At 41.4% G+C, this 23394-nt stretch overlaps 2 protein-coding genes across 2 annotated transcripts; both read left to right on the forward strand.

Annotated features, from left to right (window-relative positions):
* Nucleotides 1-3146: 3146 nt before the first annotated feature.
* On the forward strand, nt 3147-9985 carry LOC135242640 (lysyl oxidase homolog 1-like). The gene is made up of 3 exons (XM_064313793.1): nt 3147-4795; nt 8269-8377; nt 9874-9985. The coding sequence occupies exons 1-3, from the start codon at nt 3607-3609 to the stop codon at nt 9983-9985; spliced, it is 1410 nt and encodes a 469-aa protein (XP_064169863.1). The 5' UTR covers nt 3147-3606.
* A 4598-nt stretch (nt 9986-14583) lies between these two features.
* Nucleotides 14584-19374, forward strand: LOC135242742 (lysyl oxidase homolog 1-like). The gene is made up of 4 exons (XM_064313977.1): nt 14584-15576; nt 16273-16368; nt 16491-16606; nt 16965-19374. Exons 1-4 carry the CDS (start codon nt 15367-15369, stop codon nt 16969-16971), a joined length of 429 nt encoding a protein of 142 aa, XP_064170047.1. The 5' UTR covers nt 14584-15366; the 3' UTR covers nt 16972-19374.
* The last annotated feature ends 4020 nt before the right edge of the window (nt 19375-23394 follow it).

Raw genomic sequence — 23394 nt, forward strand, 5'->3', positions numbered from 1 at the left:
CAATGCTGCTTGTATGTAAAGGAGGGAATTAAAAACATGTGTGACTTAAGACTTGTGGGTGAGTGAGTGGGACAGTATACAGACTACCTACATTTCCCTCTAACAAAACCTTGTAGCTGCAGAGTTTCAGGCACTTAACCCACAGATAAAAGAGCCTCATCCATGCTTCCTTTGTGACTTATCCTCTGTGGCACATACATATAAATGATTAATTTAGTCCAGTTCAAGCCTTATGACATTGCTGTCGAATCAGAATTTTATTAAGAAAATGATACATTTCATGAGATAATTTTTTTTCTCGTATGTAGCGAGAGTGGAAATGACATTGTGTCATGCAGCGGAGTGGCAGGCACTCTTATTCGGGAAGGTAAGATAAAAGCATAACCGGTCTAACTCTCTCGTGTGCCCCCGCTGTTAACTAAAAAGGGATGAATTGATGGCAATTACTGCCGCCCTGTAATACCTTCCCTCTGTGACTGAGGGGTTGACATTTTAACAGCGTGCACCAGCCATCGTGAAAAATAATGATCTGCCCATGCCAAGCTAAAGGTGACGGACTGTAAGATTCTGAATATCACAGACAGGACCAGACTCCACGGCTGCGGTGAATCTTCAATGAAAAGGCAATCGACTATTTTAAAAAGGAAGGACGTCCAAGGAGAGTGAACCTTTAGAATGCAGACAAATGCTCCCGGCTTCACGCGAGGCAGGCCAGAGTAAATCTCAGCCCTCTGCTTAGACACCATGCTGTTATCTTTCACCACGTGTTTTATCGACTCCTAATAAATTTCACCATTCTTGAGCTTACCTTTACTGTCATTAAAGGTCAAGAGAGCTTGAACATCAAATACAATAAAACAAGATTAATATCTTATATCTATGTAGGATTATATATATATATATATATATATATTAACTACAATACTGTACTTTTCTCGCTCAACTCTATATTGACTGCACAAGACCAATTTGTACACCCTACAATCACCATCGCCCCACATAAACATAAAAATTGGCCAATAATACATGATGGGAAATGAGTGTTACATTGTCATTCATTGTTTCTCAGCAGCCAGATGGAAATCTATGTACAGTAATACATTTAAATCACAGCATCCAGTAACTTCTAACAGTTAATTTAGACAGATTAATGCCAGAGAGAGACAAATAATCTCGGTAGCTCTTCACAGCAAGGACAAGGCTCTATTATTTATCCTCCATCCATGAAGATAACATACCATTATCTTCTAGCAGTGCAAACAAGGACTATAAAAATCTTAGTTTGTGTCAGCCGTGACCTTGCTATTCAACAAAGGTAAGTCACACAGCACTGAAAAGATGTGCATATGGGGATTTGGACACTTCCAATATAAATCAAGTATTGCTTTACATTACTATACATTCATTTTGCTTATACTTTTATACAGAGAGACTTGCAATATTGGAGTGTATGAAATGGAATATGTGAGGGAGCAAATGACATCTGCAGTGGTTTTTGCGAGTGTATTATTTCACAAGAATAAAATAGGGACTGTTTTCTCTTTCCCAACTCGATCAATGGTTGTTTGTCCCAGATGGGACTGCCCCTCGTAGCTGCCAAGAATCACAGCCAAGAGGCACCTGGATATGATTTTAGCCAAAAGAGATACGGACTCCCAAAATGCCCCTATATGACCCATCAAATTTATATCCACGCTCTCTTCTGGAGTCACTCAGACAGCTAAATCCCCTGAGACGTCAGTGTGTAAAATTTACTCTTCAACATTCTTTTCCCATAATTCTTTTCTCATTCTTCCAAAGTAGTTCCTGGAAATGAATTGCAGTCATTTCGACATTTGAATTTACTGGCTTAAACAGCCAAGGGAGTGATGGGAGAGGTGTCTTCATGAGGTCTTGTGAAACCTGCAATGGAAGCAGTCATTATATGCTTGACTGACATGAGTAAATAATTTGCTGTTTGATTGGTTCAAACAGTGACTGACACCTCACTGTAGGTTTACCGGTACTCATCACAGGGCTTGCTCTACCATAAACAGAACAATTATATTCTTTCCATAGAATAAGTTAGTTCTGTGTTACTGGACTGACAGTACTGTAATCTAGTGAGTCTAGTCTAATGAATCAAATTCAATGTAGTTAAAATGATTGCTTTCACATCTACCATGGTTTTTTATTCATATATATATATATATATATATAAAAATACACAGAAATATATAGTGACAGATACGTATAGCTGGGAAGCACAGATGTGGGAAAACACAAACATGACACAACAAATGTGCCTAATTTCAGCTTTTAAATCACCAAAATAGAGCTAGAATTGCTACAATAGCTCCTAAGCATAAACTCTTAAGCTTAATTGGAAACAGTTTTCTCGTAGAGATGATAAAATATGATGTAATCCTCATATCTAATGCAGCATTGGTTCATCCTTCTTTGAAATTTGGAACAGATTGGTAGTGGTGGCGGTGTGGGGGTAGGGGGAGTTTTGGGGTTTCTGTGGCAACACTGTGGTTCCAAAAATGACCTCAGCTCAGTTGCTAAACCACAGTCAAGGCAGCCAGCTACAATCAACTAGATGCGAGTAACACACAAAGCAGGGGGTTGTTTTTTGCTCTAAAAACATGGGTTGTCAAGGGATAAGGCCACCTCTGTAGTTGTTTCTGGAGTATAGGATCAGGAAGCAGTGAATAGATGGGGAGGGAGGGTGGGGGTCCAAAGGAACTGTGCAGTCATGCTTCCATGGAACTTAATGAAAATGTGCTCTCTCTTTCTCTGTCTCTCTCTCTTTCTCTCTCTTTCTCCCTCCCCCACAACATAGTTCAGAAAATCTTATGCCATTTGAAAAATCCCCACAATGTTAAAATATCTGCTTTTCCTGTCTCTACATTTATTTGTTTTTTTTCTTTCTTTTTTTTCCACAACCATTTTCTGCAGTTCAATTTTGAAATGTTACACGATTGAAAGAATTACTCTGTTGAACCTTGACCATTAAAAGAAAGCCCACGGCCCCCACAAAGCTCCATGTTTGGCTGAAGAATGGAATTACAGGAAACTCTGGAGTGTTAGAAATCTGAGCACTTTTGCAGATGGGGGTGTTGACTCTGGAAAGCTTATAGAGGCATGCCTGTTACCATCCAGGAAACAGCTCTAGCACTAGGGCCATGTGGATTTGCTCAACAAAAAAAAATAAAAACTTTCTTTTCTACAGCCTGTTGTAAGCAATCAGATGGGCAGATAGACGCTCACACTCAAGTTGAGCAGGCACACCTACCCAGAGGTCTGAGAGCAATGCTCCAGCCACAAGCGCTACATCAAGGCAGACAGGCAGACGCAGGAATTTCCCTCAGCACTGGCACCGACAGCGTGGGCACACCTGCCAGGGAACTACATCTGGGAGCACTGAGCCTGCACGCCTCCTGGCCATAACTCTGCGAATGGACAGAACTGGCTCTGCGCACGCACACTGTACCGGCCAAAGGAGATTTATGAGGAGGATACCTTTCTCCTAGGATAGAATAGTCCACAAAATCGTAAGTGCTTCTGTGAAATCCGGCTCTTGGTGCTAACCGATTTGTGTGAGGCCCGGTTTTCAACGTGACCATGCTGCGCTCTTTTGTGGCGTGGTCAGCGTGGGTGCTGCTGGCTGCCAGCTGGACACATGTGGAGGCGCAGGGGCAGGATGCTAACGCTAACCCCTGGAGACAGATGATCCAGTGGGAGAATAATGGGAGGGTGTTCAGCCTGCTGAACAGCGGGGCTGAGTACGTCCCCGCTAGAGGCCAGGATCAGGACAGGAGTCACCGGGTGCTGCTGGCGGACACGCCTCCTCGTGCAGAACGCAGGCCCCAGGGCGGCAACGTGCGCCGGCAGGCGCCCCCCAGGAGCAGCTCTGAAACGGTGCGAGGTCAGACCAGACACCCCTTTGGATTTGGGCAGGTCCCAGACAACTGGCGCCAAGGTGTGCTGGGCACAGGAGATGCCAGCAGCCGCCTGCCGTCCTCTGGCACCCGTTACAGGCCGTCTACTGGTTCATCATCATCATCCTCATCATCATCGTCTTTCCCCCAACCTCCTTTCAGCGGGCCATCCTATGCACAGTACCCCTATCCACAACAGCCATCCTATCCTTTACCCTTTGATCCCAGCATTGGAGAAGGGCCTGGACCTGGCCTGGGGTACGAGCCTCCCTTCCAGAGGGGGACAGGATATTCAGGGGGCACAGGTGGAGGGTATGCAGGAGGAGGAGGAGGAGGTTACACTGGTGGGGGGTACGGGGGTGGTGGCTACACAGGAGGTGGATACAATGGAGGGGGTTACGCTGGTGGAGGATTAGGGCCAGTGGTACCACAGTCACCATCGGACTATGGTGATGACAGTTACCGTTACTACCAACCGTATGGCCAGCCTTACCAGCCTGCTCAACCTGCACTGCCTGCGCAGCCTGCTCAGCCTGCGCAGCCTGCCCAGCCCCCGTTTTCTGACAGCCTGGACCGCAGGTACACACACAGCCTGTACAACGAAGACACCTCAGGGCCTCTTCCAGACACCAACACAGCTGCTGCCGCCAATCCCGCCGCCCCTCCCGTGGACAGGGTGGGACCGGCAGCGCAGACGCCAGTGCGGAGCCCCCAGTACGAACAGTTTCCCCCCTTCAGAAGAGTGCAGCCGCAGCCTCAGCCACAGCCCCCCTTCGTGCCCGTTCAGTCTGGCAGAAGCCCCCAGGCACCCAACACAGCAACAGACAACCAGTACGTCAGTGTTGGGAGCGTGTACCGGCCGGAGCAACGAGGTGAGATATGGGCCATCCACCCAGTCCCGCACACATATGCACGCACGCACACACACACGCACACACACGCAGACACACACACACGCTCACACACACAATGAATCAGAAAACTGACACCAGCTTATGTATACCAGCTGTTTTCATGTATCTTTTTTTTTCTTCACATAAGTGACTTTTAGGTTTAGCTCTTGTGTCAACATCCCTTTTGTCGAAATGTTATTCTTGTGTTTGCGAATGGAATTTCAAATATGATTTCATTTGTGGTGTTTATAAAATTCGGGCAGCCAGAGGTTTTTACTTAGTCTCGCAGCAAACTTCAACGGCAGCGCCTCTCCTATGCGGTCTAGGCAAACTGTAGAAGTAAACGTGCTGAGCAGCGTTGAGTGGAATGCACCTGGAACCACTGAGGTCAGCAGAGGCAGGCAATGTGAGCTGGACCCACGTGGCGAGCCACTTCCTAACATTTGCTGAAAGTCAGAGGAAATAAGATGCAGAGAGAGAGAAAAAAAAGATCTAAAAGTTCTCTGGCAGCCACTAACTGACCCAGGGGAGCATAAACTTCATTACTTCAAACGATTTGTTTTTGCAGCTGGAAGATGACATTGTTTCTGGATACTTGTTTCATTTGTTCACCTGTGTCTAAATGCAGACATACTGAAAAGAAAGTCCGTTAATCAAGTGCCAACTGTTTTATATAAACACTGGTATTTGTTTCACCATATTCGTGTAGTTAATGCTGCAGTTCTAGTCACATCTACTGTATATAATGTAGGGTATGTTGCATTTATGACTATGGTCCGGATCAGCCTGGTTTCCATGTGGAAAACGGTAATCATAGTGACCTCACTGCAGAGGCTGAATGAACACATTATGATGTTGGAACAAGGTGAAAGACTGGGAAACAGGGAAATGGGGAGCTGGGAGGTGGGGGGTTGGGGGGCTTTCACACAGTGTGCAATACGCAGAGCATAGTAGTGGAAAGTTCCCGTAACATATGTGGTCCCACAGCTCAGGATAGGAAAAAATTCTCTACCGGGGGTAATATAAAAAAGAAATAAGAAAAACAGATCAATGAGATCCTTCTATTCTGATCTCCTGCCAAGAGCACAGATTTCCAAACATTTCTTAATGTGAAACACATTTTTCATATTTTCTCCCCCCTCCCCCCCACCTCACATTCCACTGATCAGCTCTGTTATTAAACTCTTAGTTAGAGGTTGGATGGAGTGGAATTGGAGGTTTTGGGTGGGTGGGGGTGGGGGGGGGGGGCGGTGAAGGGGGCAGGTGGAGGGAGGAACACCCATTTTATTTCTCTAAGTCGGCTCTGTGCAAAAGCAACACTTATTCATATCAAAGGAATTCAAGACATAAAGGGGTGACGCAACTGTCATCATGTGGGCGTTTCCAAGGGTTCCAGCTGCAGTGGGAACACATAGCCTGAGGTCATGGAATTTGCAACTTAAGATTCCAAGCACATCGCAAATAGTTATCAATCTACCCGGCTACATATCGGCTTCTTTTATGTACTCTCTCCTCTTTATAAAGTGGACAAACACATTTCTGTGTGTCATTCCTATCCCATGTTCCAGCATACCATATTGCACAGGCTGGTTTGTAGATCTGATGTAAAATCACTTACCCTGACATGATCTTACAAAATCAAATTCATAGTACTGTACCTAAAAAATAGATTCATGACTAAGCATATTATTTTATATACGAATTACATTAAATAACCTCATATACAATGCAGGACCCGAGAAGCTATTTTTTTTGTGAAATAACAGCTTTGTTGAGACCAGTCTTTTCCTACTGCAAGAGGCAGGAAGCTGCAGCTGGCAGAGGGCAGAGGACAGAGGGCACACAATGACATTAGATGGTGAAGAGTGAAGGAACTGGAATGCTCCTGTAGCCAGGAACGGCACCATTCCTCAGTGTTTTTCAGATCAGTCCCGGGAAGCTTCCTCTGGACTGTACGTCTGCCAAGAGGCGAGGTGGAAAACAGGATGTGCGCACAGCTCAGTGAAAGGTGCAACCGTTACTAGAAACTGGTGGACGACCAAATTACAGTGACTTTGAGGGAACCAGAGGTGGCAGGGCTAGTCCATGACTTTGAAGGGAATGGAGGTCATGCTTGATTTTCTCTCTGCTAACAGAAATGCAACTATGCCTGGTGGTATACTGATTTCAAGCACAGTCTGAGTGATACTCAAAATTAAACAGCACTGACACATTTTAAGTAAAGGGGTGAAGCTGATGTTATTTTCAAAGACCTCACCTGATAAAGCCTTACCATTGCAATGAGGAGAAGCAATGCATTAGTTGAGGATCGAGGCTCAGTAGGTTCTCATCAATATTCATAAACCTTTTTCAGTTCAGCAAAACAAATGGAATTATTCTCTTGTGCACTGTTGTCTACACAAAGTATCTTACAAATATTATTTGAAGAAGGCAGTTTACAGTTTTGTACAGACTAAACAAAGCATTGTTTTATTGAATATGACATGCATAATCAGACAGATCGCATTAAGATAAAGTAATGGCTTTCATAACCCTTAACTTCACAACTTGTTTTACATCTCTTGTTTTGGTTGAAAGAGATAATTGTGCATAATTTAAAATGTTTAAACATTTTGTCCCCTTTAAAATTGTAGGTATGACTTTCTTTGGCATTAACTCTGGCAGGATAGATTTGCTTTTTTATTTGTTTTCGTGTTTTTCTAACAGTGCTGGTTGAATGCCCAGTTTTAAAACAGCAGGCAAGTGAGATCATTCTCTCTCTCTCTCTCTCTCGCTCACTCGCTCACTCTCACTCTGAACAATACAGCTCTTGAGTTTTCTAGGTTATCAGATATTTTAGTTGTAGCATGCTAGCTAATGTGTGTTAAACGAATACCAATTAGGTGTTTTCTGCAGTTAGGTCCTTAGCAAGACTATCCTTTTGATGCTAGGAAACAGCCAGTTTAATTATCCAAAAGGAGCAAGAAACACAAACCTTATTCCATTCACCCGCCCCCCACCCCCCACCCTTCACCCACCTACAAACACATACACACCCATCCCTCCCCACCCACCTACAAACACATACACACCCACCCCTCCCCACCCAGTCCAAGCCCATGAGAGTAAAACGTCTCTTACAGGACTATGACTCAAAGGTCATGGTGATGATAATCTGGAATTTGCCAAAATTAGGGAGTCCAGATTGAGAACATTGATAACTCCAAGGCATACTTGTTGTAACCCCTGCAGCTCAAAAATAAAAAAATAATTCTTAGATGCCAAATATTTTTAAATAAACTGTAAATGAATCTAAAAGCTCTTGATCAATCAGATACTTTGTCATATGTAGCCATTTTCTATATTAGAAATGCATTATTACAAAATCAAGTAAGACAGTAAGGTACAGTAAGGACAACTTCAGTGGAAAGAAAATATATTGATTTAATCTGAGCTCTTTTATGTTTCCCTAGGCTTGCCTGATCTGGTTCCCGACCCAAACTATGTCCAGGCCTCTACTTATGTCCAGCGGGCCCATCTCTACTCCCTTCGCTGTGCAGCTGAAGAGAAATGTTTGGCCAGGTGAGGTTCCTACTTATTTACAAAGGATGGCTTTAATTTGCTATGGATGAGTTTTGACTCCCGAATGTTTTTCTACCCTCCCTCGTGCAGATGATCAGTTTGGCACATTTGTTAAAGGCAGAGCAAAACCCTGAATTTAAAAATGTTAGTTATGTACTGGATTTGAGAAAATATCAGTCAATTTTTGCATATTAGCCACTTAAATGTTACTAAATCGATGATCAAATTGCATTTAAAGTATATCTTAGCAGGTCCAGAGTACATCCTGGTTACCTTGAGGGAACGGTGCTTGCTCTTTATGTACTGTGCCTGTGGAGAAATAGTTCAGAGTGTTCTGTTAGTACCGTTGCTTCTCCACATTGTTCCCAGTGTAGTCTCAGCAGAAACCTCTGTCCATCCTTTCAGTAAAGTGGTGATACCGGGCCCTCCCAGAGCAATTTTACAGTCAGCTGCCCTGATGGCTCTTGTGTACACCCTAATATCTCCAACAAAGTAATTCCTCACAGACCTCTCATATCCTGGCAGTATATCACAGTAATTGCAGACAGATGGCTTGATGTGATTCACTGCTATCTGCAAAGTCAACAACTGTTGAGAGATGAATTGCACACAGTCACAGTCACTAGGTGTCATTCTGAAGAGTGCTTGCATCCTGCTGTTTTTGTCATAAGTCGCAAGTGAATGTTTCCTTTATCTGGCCGTATGGTGCATTTGAGCAGATATCGGTGATGTTTACAGACTGTCAAGCAAACAGGCGCCTAAAACTAAAGAAAGTTTTAACGGGTCTAACTGTTTTCAATGGTCTATTTAAACTGTGGCAGAACACATAAACAAATATTCATATGGTATGAATTTCTAAAATTGCTAAGATCTATTGTTTACCCAGTTAATTGAATGACATTTGTTTTTGAATTTTCATTATATACTTATGTTAGGTTATTTGTATCATTATAATGATTATATAGGGTTCTTTCTAGTAATGTGGATCAAGTGGTGTGCATGGTTGGAAGGGGGGTTTGTTTGATGGAGGGGGCTGTGGGTCTTTTACAATTTTTACAATATGGAAGTCCATTTCCTGCATTTCCGTGACTTCTGAAATGTGAAATAACCAACAGAATCCATAATTAGTTATCCAATAATTTCAGCATATTTGGGAAATCTATTACTCTCTCAGTTCACACATCCTTAAAGTTCACACAGTACCATGCTAATAAGAAACATAATTATAATGTAAATATAACAAATTGACAAATATTGAATAAATTAATTCACAGACATGCACATTCAATGCATCTCAAAATGACTTACAGAAATGGAGTTCAATAGAACAATAGCTATTTCCTATGACTAATTATGTGAAAGAAATACCCAAATAATCTTAATATATTTCACTGATTCACAGCAACTCACTGCTGTGCCCTTTCCATACCATTTTGAAAAAAAAGCTTGATTCTGGAGTTGCTGCCATTTTGACAATTTACCTTGTCTCCACATAGCTCTGCCTATGGATCTGAGGCAACAGATTACGATGTGAGGGTCCTTCTGCGTTTCCCACAAAGGGTTAAAAACCAAGGAACAGCCGACTTCCTGCCAAACGCGTCAACCTGAATAGCTGCCTCAGTGAGATTCATGGGTTCTATTATCATCAGTGATATGCACAGGTGCATGGTACCATCAGTGAGTATTTCACAGTGTGGTTCTAATTTTATCATCAGTGAGTATTGCACAGTGTGGTTCTAATGGTACCATCAGTGAGTATTTCACAGTGTGGTTCTAATGGTACCATCAGTGAGTATTGCAGTGTGGCTCTAACTGAGTGAGTAATGTGTAGTGTGGTTGTGATTGTATCACGAGTACCGAACAGTGTGGTTCTAATTGTATCATCAGTGAATACTGCACAGTGTAATTCTGATTGTAAATGGTAAATGGACTGCATTTATATAGCGCTTTTATCCAAAGCGCTTTACAATTGATGCCTCTCATTCGCCAGAGCAGTTAGGGGTTAGGGGTTAGGTGTCTTGCTCAAGGACACTTCGACATGCCCAGGGCGGGGTTTGAACCGGCAACCCTCCGACTGCCAGACAATCTCCTACCTCCTGAGCTATGTCACCCCCCGGGATTGTATCACGAGTGAGTACAGCACAGGGTAGTTCTAATTGTGTCATCAGTGAGTATTGCACAGTGTGGTTCTGAAGGAAGTAGTACAATAGTGGAGGTGTCAAAGAATTGTGGGGTTTTTTTACCTCTTTTTTCTCGGAAGACCCAGCGAAACCCTTTTCTACCTAGAAATGACACTAACAAAGGAGAAATGCATTGTATCTTATCACTTAAGAAGTCTACAACACCATTTTTTACCAGTCTGATTAAAAACAATGGCAGAATCATTACCATTATACAGTAAAATCACCATATTAAATATATCTCTAATATTAAGTTGTCTTTTCTAAACTTATTTTGAAGGTTAAACAAAATGTTGTTCCCCAGGAACTGTTTACAGTTAAGTACAGATCATTCTCAAATGTATTCTTATTGGTGATTGGTTATCTAGTGTATTTACAGCGTAAAAGAATGTGAGCCCCTTGTCTTGCACCAAATATTTTTGGGTTTTTTTTTCTAAATAGCTGCATTAAGCTGCGAGTCAATTTTCTATCGAGGTCCATGGTGTCAGTCGGCGTTTTTTTCCCCTTTCATTTTAATGTTTTATTGAATTAATTACATTAATTCATTTGTGTGTCCACTGCCCAGATGCGCTTGCATCCCGCACGCTGTCACTGAGCCCAGCATATGAACATCTGGCACTTAGACTCTGTGCGGAGCATGCGTATGCTGTCGTAATCACAGCGAGAATGTCACCCAGTTGACCGTGAACGGGCAGCACAAAGCGCAGGTTGACGTCAGTGAGCGTCCCTTCACTCACTCTCAGGGGACCCCACAACGTAGGGAAATGCAGCACAGGAACTGAACACACTTCCTCTCTCATCCCTGGCTCACCCAGGAGCTCCAGGCTGTATTTGATGGCACTCTCAAGGGTCAGTGGAGTACAGTACCTTTTCTCTCACCTGGGAGCGGCATAGTGGGATGCACATGCATTAGAGCCCCAGCGTAGAGATGGCCTTTCACATAAAAAAATAAAAGCTAACACAAACACCCAGTGCATGATCCAGATCTTCACAATACCTCGATTGTCCCACATCACTCTTCGGCATGTTCCACCAGATGCTTCATAATGGAGTTCCACAGTATAAATGAGGCAGTGTCCTGCTTTCCCCTCTATTACGTAGCTTGTACGTTGGCCATGTTGTTTCAGTATATTGATATTCCACAAACTCTTGGTAGACTAGGGCAGATTTCTTGCACATTAAGGTTCTGCTCTATTAAATTATTTTTAAATTGGGATGACAGGTATACCATTGCGTCAAGTTATGCCTTGACAGGGTGACATGCCCCATACCTGTACAGCACTGAGAGTTTGTAACTTTTCAGGGTTTCCCACTGAAATAACCACAATGACCACAGAGTCTTAGCCCTTAAAAACATTTAATTTCTCTACCTGTACCAAATTTTGGGGATTTTGCATTTCCTCTTCTTCTTCTTCCTGCCGATTACATCATCACACATGCTCCAGGCCCATTTGACATTTAGCTACATAAGCCAATAAAAACATTGGATAAACACACAAAATGGACATATATAGAAGTCCACACGTTAAAAAAAGAACATTTGCACCCCTGGTGGCTACTTTACAAGTAGCTCCCTGGTTAGCTCACTTGCCCATGGGACATTTGGACGAGTGACAGGCAAATCACCCCCTCGGACAAGGTTTTAACTCATTACATGGGCTTGCTTGCTAGCTAATAATTGCCTAAAATATTTTAACTATTGCTTTTGCAACTGCATAATCTTTGTGGGAAATGCATATTTCTGAAAGCCAAATAAAATACATCCAGATTTTAGACAATTTTGTTTTAGTCATTTTAGCTACTTTGCTAACGGATTGACAGACCGAGTATATAACATTAGTACAGATGGATCCAAAATGAATCACCAAAATCTGCATTGTGATTTGGCCTGGTATGTAACGTTATCGCGGTCATATGGACACAGCAAAAGATAATGACTTAATGGCAGGTATATCAATTCTCTTAATTAGGATGGTCAAATTCACCACTGTGACTGTACTGTGGGGGTGGTGGTGACAGAGAGATAACTAAATACAAATAAAAAACAGACATATTGAGGCCAATCAGATAAATACTGAATCTTTCAAACCAATTCAGACATATGTTTGCCCCAATAATGTACTGTATGCTTGTAAACACAGGGCCAAGTTACTTGAAATAATTTAGAAAACATTGGGTAGCATTGCTTTGGAATACAGCCATTATTGTTTCTTGTAACTTGGTTAATTTTGATATCGATACTTCTAATAGCAAGCCTAGATTTTTCAAGTTTGAATTAATGACTTATAGACCGTGCTTTGTACCTTGCCATGTTTGTACATTGAAAATGTGTTTTTCTTTAGTAGTAGTGGAGATATTTCCATAAAAGGGCAAGAATGATTAAGTAGTAGTTAATTGCTTCAATGACCTTTCACCCTTGCAGTCAAAGGCCATAGCTGTTGTTTGTGCAGGTGCTGCATGGGAGTTTCCCGGGCTTCCTGTTGCCTTGGTGGCAGTTTATAGTGTGCAAATGTCAAGCTTCTGCCAAACTACCCCTGGTCAGGGCTTTCATTTTTTCTTATTGCATACAGTCCAGCATAAGTGTGGAGTCACCTGGATTTGAACACATCTTTTATAGTAGGGGAAATTACTAATGAAAATTAAAACAGATGGATTGGGCTTTTTTAGATCAGAGTTACAAGACATTATTTTCTTCTTTAAGCCAGTCAGTCCCCTTCTAGCCTACAATTATAGCCTAATGAGAGAGATGCAGAGGTGAGACACCAGGGTTCTTCTAGACCTGCAGTGCCACTTGTGTTTTGCTCTCAGTGTCCCCTTCATCAAAAACGAACTAAGAATCGCTCATCTTGCATCTAAAATGTCTTCTGAAGAAACATTTCTTTCCCTCATAAGTGGATCTTCATCAGGTATTGTGATGACCTTGCCCATGCCTTCCACCCTGACCACAGCAGAAATTTGTCACACAGATGACTGGTGTACTCTTCATCACCCCACTGGTAGAAGAGTGAATATGCTGTTCTACCTTACACCATAAAGTCAACCTGGGGAAAAGGAACATGCGAGCAAGGTCCCACTGGATAGGTAAAACTCTGTATCTGTGAGGAAACAAGGCCCATTTAGCACAGCATAAGCTGTGTGTGTGGCCATCTGCAATTAATATGGTTTCAAATAATAACTTTCTGAGGTTCCTTCTATGAAAAAGTACCTTTATATAGTTTCATACTGCCATCCACTAGCTTCCTCAGTTAATGCACCATCAAAGTCCGCCCATTAAAATGAGGCTGAAAGCAGACATTATTCACACAGAAGGGTTTTTCTGACTCAACGCACTCCAACGCTTACTTCACCTGCATTACATTTCCTGAAAAAAAAAACTACAAAAATAGTTTTCGGGAACACTTAGTGAGCCCAAATGCCACATTCATTGCGTGAGCCTTCCTGCAAATTAGACCTTTAATGTCACTGATGGCTTTCAATAAAAATCAAGAGAGATTTATTTTGATAATTATGACTCAATGAAGACGGCCAGCAGGATGAATGGCTCAGTAATTCACTTTAGTTCATTGCTTTTTATGCGTTAAAAGCTTTGTTCACAGATCATCTGACATCTGCTATGGGAAATGCAGCTTGGCTCAAATTCAAGACCATTAGCCCTGTAGTCAAAACTGAAGACAAACTCAGGGGGATTGACTAAGGTGTTATTTATTTATTAATTTTAATTTTTTAATTTTTTTTAACTATAATTTTTATTATAGTTTATTATAGCTCAGTAGGTAAGACCGATTGTCTGGCAGTCGGACGGTTGCCAGTTCAAACCCCGCCCTGGGCGTGTCGAAGTGTCCTTGAGCAAGACACCTAACTCCTAACTGCTCTGGCGAATGAGAGGCATCAATTGTAAAGCGCTTTGGATAAAAGCGCTATATAAATGCAGTCCATTTACCATTTACCATTATAGTTACTGTGTTGCTATTGATTTTAAAGTGACATTTCTATCACAATAGTAAAAAAAGATATTTTACTGGAGAATTGAATGCACTTCACTCTCATTTTTATAAAACATGGTTTTGTAAATTGGCCAATAATAAAAAAAATCACCTGAAATATCTGCAAACAGCAAACAGTACATAAAGTTTGTCATGCACAATGAAGTATTATGCGCTTGGATGCAATGACAATTGCTTTCCCCCTGACATTCTCAGGCACTTGGTCTCAATCTCTCAGTTGCTGTTGTAAATGATCACTGAGGGTATTCATTTATAAACCTGAGATTGTGCGCTCTCATAGTATTCTGGAGAAATAGTGAAAAGCAACAAAGCATTTCAAAATAGCAAAAATTGTATTCACAGATACGCACGCACACGCACAGACACAAACACTGGTCTCGCAGTAGTGATTAAGCCCATGCAAATTTCACGAGACATTAATTATGCCCTCTTACCTCATTAGAGTGCTAATGTCTTGATTCATCATTACATTATTGTTGCTATTAATTAAAATGTACTCTCCACTGGAACTTAACATGTTCCATTAAACTGCACTGATGCTGGAAATAAGTTATGAGAAGTAGAGCTTTTGAGACATACGGGTGCTGAAAGTATATATTTAAGCAGTAGTCTTTACTCGGTTTCATTTTACAGCGGTATAGTTAGCTTGAAAATCTTTGTTTTTCAGCAAAACACTACAATTTAGTGGGAGATATAGTGCCATGAAAAAGAAGAACATCACACAGACAGTCAGACATGGTGGTGGTTGTGTGATGGTGTGGGGGTGCTTTGATGTCTGAGGACATTAAGGAAATTCTTAAGGGGAATGTCCGGTCATCTGCCTTTCTTTGCCTTTAACCCTCTCTCCCTCTCCTCCAGACACTACCACAGCATGGATGAATTTAGCAGTTATGACCTCTTGGAAATCAGTACAGGGCGGAAGGTGGCGGAGGGACACAAGGCCAGCTTCTGCCTGGAGGATACCACCTGTGACTTTGGGCACCTCAAGCGCTATGCCTGCACATCGCACACTCAGGTACAGCACACGCCCGCAATAACGGCTCGCCGAGAGATTGGGCTTCATTTCTGGAAATATCCATCCTTGATGTTTTTCATCTCTAAACAAAATCCTGAATAATTTGTGACTGTTATCAGAAATCATGTCTGTCATATTATGACAAGTACAGATGCTCCTCTGAGCTATCCTAAACCAACCAATATCCTAAACCAACACCGTTTTAAAGAATATTAACCATTTATTGATTACAATCAATAGCCTCATTTTTATACAGACTACTCCAAATTCATAGCTCATAAAACCAACAGTAAATGGGATCACAGTATAACATTAGTTTTTACTACACATCAGCATTCCGAGCGACACGTTTTATTTTACCGGTTTGATTTTGTCCTGACCCTTCTTCATATTAAAACTGTTCATTCCCCTGAATTGCATTTAGCACCCATTTGGCTAATTCTACTTGTATTTCAAGTTTTTTTTATCAGTGGTAAATATGAATCTCACCTTTGTGTGCCAGTGAACATATCTATCAATTCTAATTTCCTAGCCAATCCATAACTCAGGTTGTACTGTATTTATGCCTTGTTTTCTTTATTGATCAGTTTATTTACACAAGCAAATGATTTCTTTTTAAAACACCTGCATTTTATTTATGTTTTTTTAATTAACATGTGTATGTAAATAGATGTTAATGTCAACATGTATTTTCAGGGCCTGAGTCCAGGTTGCTATGATACATACAATGCTGATATTGATTGCCAGTGGATTGACATCACAGATGTTCAGCCAGGAAACTACATACTTAAGGTGATGCCCTGCTGATTGTTAACTGATCCTTTAATGATTTGATGTGAAAGGTAACTGAGTGAGAGCTGTACAGTATTTCAAGAAGAGCATATGGAAGAATCAAGTCCTAATTTGTGTTTCAGCTCAAAGTGAACCCCAAGTACACTGTGCTGGAGTCAGACTTCACCAACAATGTGGTCAGGTGTAATGTACATTACACAGGTCGCTTTGCCACGACCACAAACTGCAAGATCACCCAGTGAGTACAGAACATTGACCTGCCTGCTGTGACTGTCTTTCAGACAAAGGAGTGCTTATTATTATTACTATTAAATTTACATTACCTTTAGGCATCTAGCCTAACAGGCACTCTTACATTAGTGCAAACGTAAAGGTTTAGGCAATAAGCCATACTGATTCAAAGTCATCCGGTTCTCATCGTATAGTAGTCAATACATAGTCTTGCAACATTAAGTTAGATGCCATAATAGGTGCCGGGGGGAAGTAAGAAATGTTGCATTATTAGGAAGTAAATGGTTTAGGGGTATGACTAGTAGGGATGAACTGATGATTTTGGCATGCAGTTTTATGTTGTGTTTTCTGTGTCCATTCTAAAGGTCCTGATGAGACTCCTGGAGCTGGTGCCTATCAATGGGTGTCCAGGGGAATGTAAATGGAATTCTTCTTTTCTTTTCTTTTGTTACCAATTCATGACCCCACTGAGAGCCAGCATTCCACCAGCACTGGTGACAATATGGAATAATTACACAAGCACAAGCCGAGACTTATTGCAGATCATCAGAGATTCAAGAGTCTGTGACACCCCGCCCCCTCCCTCCCCCCACCATTTTTTTTTTCCTCTGTTCCTTAGAGTGGATGAGGGGGAAGTCCCCAGCAAATATCCTGGAGATTTTGAAAGAGGAGCATAACTGGGCTCGGTGACCTTCTGCTCTGGCGTTGCCCTGTTCGGCATTAAATAAGGTGTGACAGGGAGCGGTGCTGCAATTTCAGGTCCCGCATGAGTAAAGGTTCACCTACAGTCCAGCACATAAACTCTGGAAGTATTCCACTGGTATTCATCGACATTCTTGGAATGCAGGACACTGATGACCAATGACTGCAATGGACCATCATAGATACTTTTTTTTTGCTGTTGTTTTCGTGCAGTTGTCTAATTTGCCTCTTTATGCCTGCTTAAAAGGAGGACCTCTAGGCAATTACTAACATTATGTAAAAATGTAAAAAGGCTACCAAGTCCTTTAGCCTTGTACTACTGTAAGAGGAATCCCTGCATCTTTCTCTCATTTGACCTATAACCAAATTACTGAGCAGTCAAGGTTATATGAGTGCCTACACAATTTACCATACCATACAGTTTGACATAAACACAATTACAATGCATTTAAGCTGAATTGTATTCTAAGTTTTTAAGATATCAACACTGGACAGATGTCAGGTTGGTGATCTTAATAATGCAATAATGTACATAATTTCCCCAATGATGCATAAGTTTATTTAAAAAATGCATTTGTTTTGTCTTTGTTAGGTTTCTTCTTTTCGTAATGAAAAAAGGTCTATTGTACTGTCTGAATTGTTGCTGTATTTGTAAAATACCATATGTCTTCTATCACAGATCCAATGAATAATATGTTACACAATTATGTGTGCAGCAGATGGTTATTGTGAAACTACTGCCACAAATCATGAAAATGTCAGTTAGTCTCATGTAAGCATGGCTCGTAAATTTACAAAACTCCAGAATACTGTATCTACCTACCTCTAAAAAATTAGCTATTGTTCCAGTTTAAAGTAAACCCTAGGAAAGCTTTTGGTTGGGTGCACAACACATTTATAGGGTTACGTTTACACCACCTAGTAAAAGTGACCCAATTATGATGTTTTGCTCACGTGGCACAGATCGGATATGTACTATGAATCAGTAAACAGGAAAAAAGCACATGGAAGCGGATATTTTCAGATCCATTTTGGGCCACATTCATGTGGAAATAAATCAGATCGGATCTGCCAACGCGATGGTCATCTAAACGCGTAGATCGGAATTTCCCGCTTCATTTCGATTCGCACTTCATTCAAAATGCGATATTCATACTTTTTTCGCATTTGAATGACGCGTATCATATGCACAACTGCTCTCCGCAGGTAATGCTAAATGTCAAAAGAAGCAGGACGAAGGCTCAGTCCACTAGCGAAAATCAAGGTTACGTCCTTTTAAGTGTGAGGGGCAAAGAGTCGGTATAGACCAAAATACAGGGGATAATGTTCGTTGCGGACGTAAGAGGCTTTGAAAAGCAACAAGATTGGATTATAATTTTTTTCTCATTTTGTGTCCACGGTAGATGGCAATATGGTCGTGGTGGCGTGGTTGTTTACTTTTGAATCGGTAACCAAACCTTTGTGAGCGCATGGGGGTTGTTTCTAGTGTAAACCATGTGAGCATAGATGGTCCCTTTAAAAAGTAGTTGTCAACAGGCAGAACTGGGCATCAAGACATGCGGTGTAAACGTAGCTAAAGTGAGCCTCGTATGGGTTAGTGTTTGGTGCATCCAACTACACACTTTGTTTTGGATTCATATCCAGACACTGTTTCTGCTGAACTTGCTGAACTGCTCAAATGAGATTTGAGGTCTGTTGAACGCAAAAGGTAAATGACTTCTATGGTGAATTAATGCAGACAAGACCTTGTGTATTGTATCCAGTTTATATACCATATTACACACTAACTAATTTAGTATTTTACATTGACTGTGCCATCCTTAAACATGGTTTCTTTACTGTCGGGTGATTCTCCAGGTTGCAGACCTACCACAACAAAAGGACAGTAAGATTGGAGGATGCTGTTGCAGCACCAGTGTTTGTCTACTCTCATTGATAATATCAGGTGTGATCAACCAAACACAGCTGTTAAAATGTATAATTTGTGTGTATGTCTTTTAAATACCTTTATGTCTTGAATACGTGTCGAAAGTGGCATATTTTCAAATAAAAATAACATAATTACATTTAAAAGCATGTCAAAGTGATGTTTTCAAGAAGGATGCAATGTGCAGTGTAGTGTAGTGCTGATGTGTAGTTTTATTGTGTTTTGTTTTTTTTTGGTCATGGTGCATCATTTTTAGTATAAGCCGCAGTTCAAGCAGGGCAGAAATATAATGAACTGACTTGTTGGAAAGGTGGCATCCTACGACAGTGCCACATCGAAAGTCATTAAGCTCCTCAGTACGACCCATTCTACTGCCAGTGTTTGTCAATGGAGATTACGTGGCAGTAAGCTTGATTTTATGTGCCCGTTAGCAATCGGTGTGGCTGAAATAGCCGAAACCACAAATGAAAGTCCACATACTTTTGGAAATGTAGTGTATGTTCATATTTGAAAGGGCACAATGCGTGGCTTTAGATTGCTCAAAGTGTAGGTGCTCTATCGATAAGCGGAGATGCTTACCGAAGTCCGGCAACAAGTGACATCATTAAATCATTCCTGCCCATGAACTACCATCTTGCCATGCTCAATTATCTAGAAACCTTGGAATCTGTTGGGGTGAGAACCAACAGGCAGTAGGTAGCACTGCTCTTAATGGAAGCACTTTATGGAACACGGAGTCATGAAGTCAAACATGGCTAATCCCTCCATCCCACTTCCACCACACTCCCCAATGCCAGGGCAAAGCTCAACTAATTCTGGGCCATGTGCCAGTGTTCCTGATTATGCAGTAATTATAGAATAAGAGTCATCAGAAAATCGATTCAAATGGGCTTTGTGTTTGGATCACATGATATATAGATTTTGGGATGTGCAGCTGGATAGACAGAGAAAACCAGCCGAGGCAAATGAACAGACAAACCAATGAATGGCAAATGGAGTGATGGATCTTTGAAACTGCTGAAAACAGCAGGAAAGAGAGAATATTTTGACTTATGGGGAAAACTGCTGTCAGTACTGTGCGGGATCTAAGATTTTTATAGAAACAACTGTCTTTTTACCGAAACCTGACCTCAAGTTCACACTGTATTATATATACTGACACATCGACACCCCATTAAACATGTCGTAGAACATTTATCAGACTTGTGTCACCACAAATTACGGAAGGGCCAAATTCAGGGAACCCTTAGGCTCAAGGAGATACAAAACTAATTTGGCTCATGCAATGTGGTTATGCTGAAAACTAATAAATATATTTCAGTCATCACTTCTGTGTGACCCAAATACTGAGCATTCCTGTTTTAATCAGAGACTCTGAAGTGTTTACCCATAACATTTGAGTTGCAGTCCCTTTTTCTACAAAATTACAGCAACTTTCCTCGAATAAAGAGAGAAACAAGCTTCAAGCGTCATGCATTTTGTATAGACACACAGCATGTTTCCCTTTTGATGTTTCAAGAGTTTTTTGGATGACCATAGTGCCAGTGTTGTAAAAGTCTGATATCAGGTTCACAAGCGGGTTGCAGATAAATCTGCCAACTTACATTTTGCGAGAAAAAAAACTGACAGCGCTCTCCAGAACTTACTCTGTGATTACATTTTTAGAAATGTACCAGTGTTTTGGATCCAGTTACCGTTTTACCTCTTGCTAGGTATGGCAGCAATGAATCAGCAGAAATTTGCTGATTCTCGAGATGAAACATTGAAGGGGCCCAGGTTAAAAGACACCAGAAAAAGAAATGGAGTGTGCTGAGTGTAAACATTCAGAGTCGTTTCGATGAACGACTTTGCACCAAATGCAATATCACATTCTAAAAATATCTACGCAAAACTATTCCTGTTGCTTCCAATCATGCTGACAGACACAAGAACATGAGGACTTTGGACTGTTTGTCCTTATTTATAACACCCAGTATCTATCTATGTATCTAGATCAGGGGTGTCCAATCTTATTAGTCAAAGCAACTAATATATGCAAGACAAGACTTCAGGTTTCAACCTGAAAATGCTAAAGAAATCTTCCAGAATAAGTTCACTTATGGTATATGTTATTAGTTGTACATGCAGAGGATTTTTGTAAAGGAAGGAGCTGTTATACCGTATGTATTACATGCCTGGACAGTGACAAGCTGCAGAAAAGTACCTCATTTCTGCTGAAGAGCAACACCAATGTCTGCAGCACTGAGATACTGTGACACCAAATCAAGGTAGGAGTTCATCTGTGCTGCCTGGCAAGTTAATTAAATGAATGGAGAATGAATAAAGACCTGCCACAGTCATCAAGAAAGAAAAAAAACCTACAGTGTGAAAAGCTCTATATGCCTGCTAGAAAGACAGTGCCAGACAGTGCCAGACAAAGATAGAGCAGGAGACAGAGAGTGAGAAATAAATAAAGTGAAACTGTACATAGCAGTGTAAGTAAAATGTAAAGGCGTACACAAATTAGAGAACATATAACACACTGTTCTACACAGAGCTGCAGTCTCCAGCTCATTCATTTTCCTGGCCCATCCTGCACATGAAGTATGCTGGGGTGCAGCGTGGTGTATATATCCGAGTCAACATGCCTCACATCTGCACTATTCTGATGTATCAGACGCAATGTGTGTGAGAAGAGGCAGGATTGCAGACCACACTGTGTGGACTCATCACATGCTTGAATAAACCACCTGGCAGTTAAAACAGCTCTGGCTTCCTCTGGAACATCTGCCTGGTTTTGGTTAGTCTGCCATAAAGAGGCACTCCTCTGAGGACCTCACTCTGCTGCTTTCAGCGCGCATTCATTTTAAGAAGTATGCAAACAGCCCTTTCCTTTACATCCCAAGGCATTCGCTGAGCTTCTATGCAGGGTGATAAATTCTCATTAAGGCTCTTCTTTGAAACGCAAAAACCGGAGGCAGGATATTCATGTTTATAGCCCCAGACAACTGGAACAAATGCCTGTGTTTTTTCCAAAGGAAGATAACAAACCACCCTCCCCCCCGTTAATCCAGCTCACTTGTTCTACGGCCTGTTGGCAGATGTCAGTTCAGTTGGGAATTGCGATGAAGTCAGCAGAAAGGATCACGTGGCCTCTTCACAGAAATGTTTGTGTTCCCTGACAGGGCCATTTGTTTACTTCAGTTTTTGACAGATTTGCTGTTCCCATTTCCTCCAGAGCTAACAGGATGATTCCCACCTATTGTTTCCGCGTGATGTCATCCTCTTGTGACCCCGGCATCCTTGCTGTAACTGGATACAGGCATCCGGCTGAATCCCGGCCAGCTTACTGCTATGTCACACTCGCCCCGGAGGTCCAAAATGATGCTTTGCCTATTTGTTCTAAGAGATTTTATATTAAAGCAGAATACTGACACTGCTGTGAAGCATTCAGGACCATAGCTATCTGTATGTAATAAGTAGTTAACTTCAAAAATGTAGCTGCAAAATCCTCCTAAGCACATTTAGTCAATTGACCTCTAAGCATATCTATTAAGAGCAATCTTAATAGGATCTTCTTCTACAAAATATCTTCTTGTGTAAAACTGTGTTCCAAGTGTTATCAATTTGGAGAAACCAGGAATTCTTTCTGGCAGAGTGTAAGACATTCTAACACATGAGACTTATTGTCAGGTATTGTCAAGAGAGGCATATCTATGAGATAAAAGTCTATAGTCCAATACATTAAATAAGACAGAACAGAGTTAATAGATGGTCATATTTTGATTATTAAATAACACTGAGTGCTGATTAATCAGACACTGGGGCAACACTGTTTTAGGACGTTACATTAATTTGCATTACTTATTTAGCTGATTAGTTGCTGCCTTCAGCTATGCAAGTTACCCTGCATAAAATTTTCCATATCTCAATTTGCACAGCTGAAAATTTACTGAAGCAATTAAGCTCAAAGTTCAGGAGTGTGTTCAGGAGTGTAACAATGGTGGTTTGTCTGGGATTTGAACCTGCAATCCTCTGATTGAGGTCATGGATCTGGTCAGGGTGAAGAATAATGTTCAAGGAATAGCAAGAATGAATAAAAAGGGGTACAAAAACAGCAAGAGCAAGTGAGGAGACCCTTAACACCAGGAACAATCTGAAACCACCCCCCACTAAAGCAGTTGCAC

This window comes from Anguilla rostrata, chromosome 16, assembly GCF_018555375.3.
Source record: "Anguilla rostrata isolate EN2019 chromosome 16, ASM1855537v3, whole genome shotgun sequence".
NCBI lineage: Eukaryota > Metazoa > Chordata > Actinopteri > Anguilliformes > Anguillidae > Anguilla > Anguilla rostrata.

Coding starts and splice junctions, on each gene's coding strand:
- LOC135242640 (XM_064313793.1), top strand. CDS start 3,607: ATGCTGCGCTCTTTTGTGGCGTGGTCAGCGTGGGTGCTGCTGGCTGCC. Junction 4,796..8,268: donor GTACCGGCCGGAGCAACGAG/GTGAGATATGGG, acceptor ATGTTTCCCTAG/GCTTGCCTGATCTGGTTCCC. Junction 8,378..9,873: donor GAAGAGAAATGTTTGGCCAG/GTGAGGTTCCTA, acceptor GTCTCCACATAG/CTCTGCCTATGGATCTGAGG.
- LOC135242742 (XM_064313977.1), top strand. CDS start 15,367: ATGTCCGGTCATCTGCCTTTCTTTGCCTTTAACCCTCTCTCCCTCTCC. Junction 15,577..16,272: donor CCTGCACATCGCACACTCAG/GTACAGCACACG, acceptor ATGTATTTTCAG/GGCCTGAGTCCAGGTTGCTA. Junction 16,369..16,490: donor CAGGAAACTACATACTTAAG/GTGATGCCCTGC, acceptor TTTGTGTTTCAG/CTCAAAGTGAACCCCAAGTA.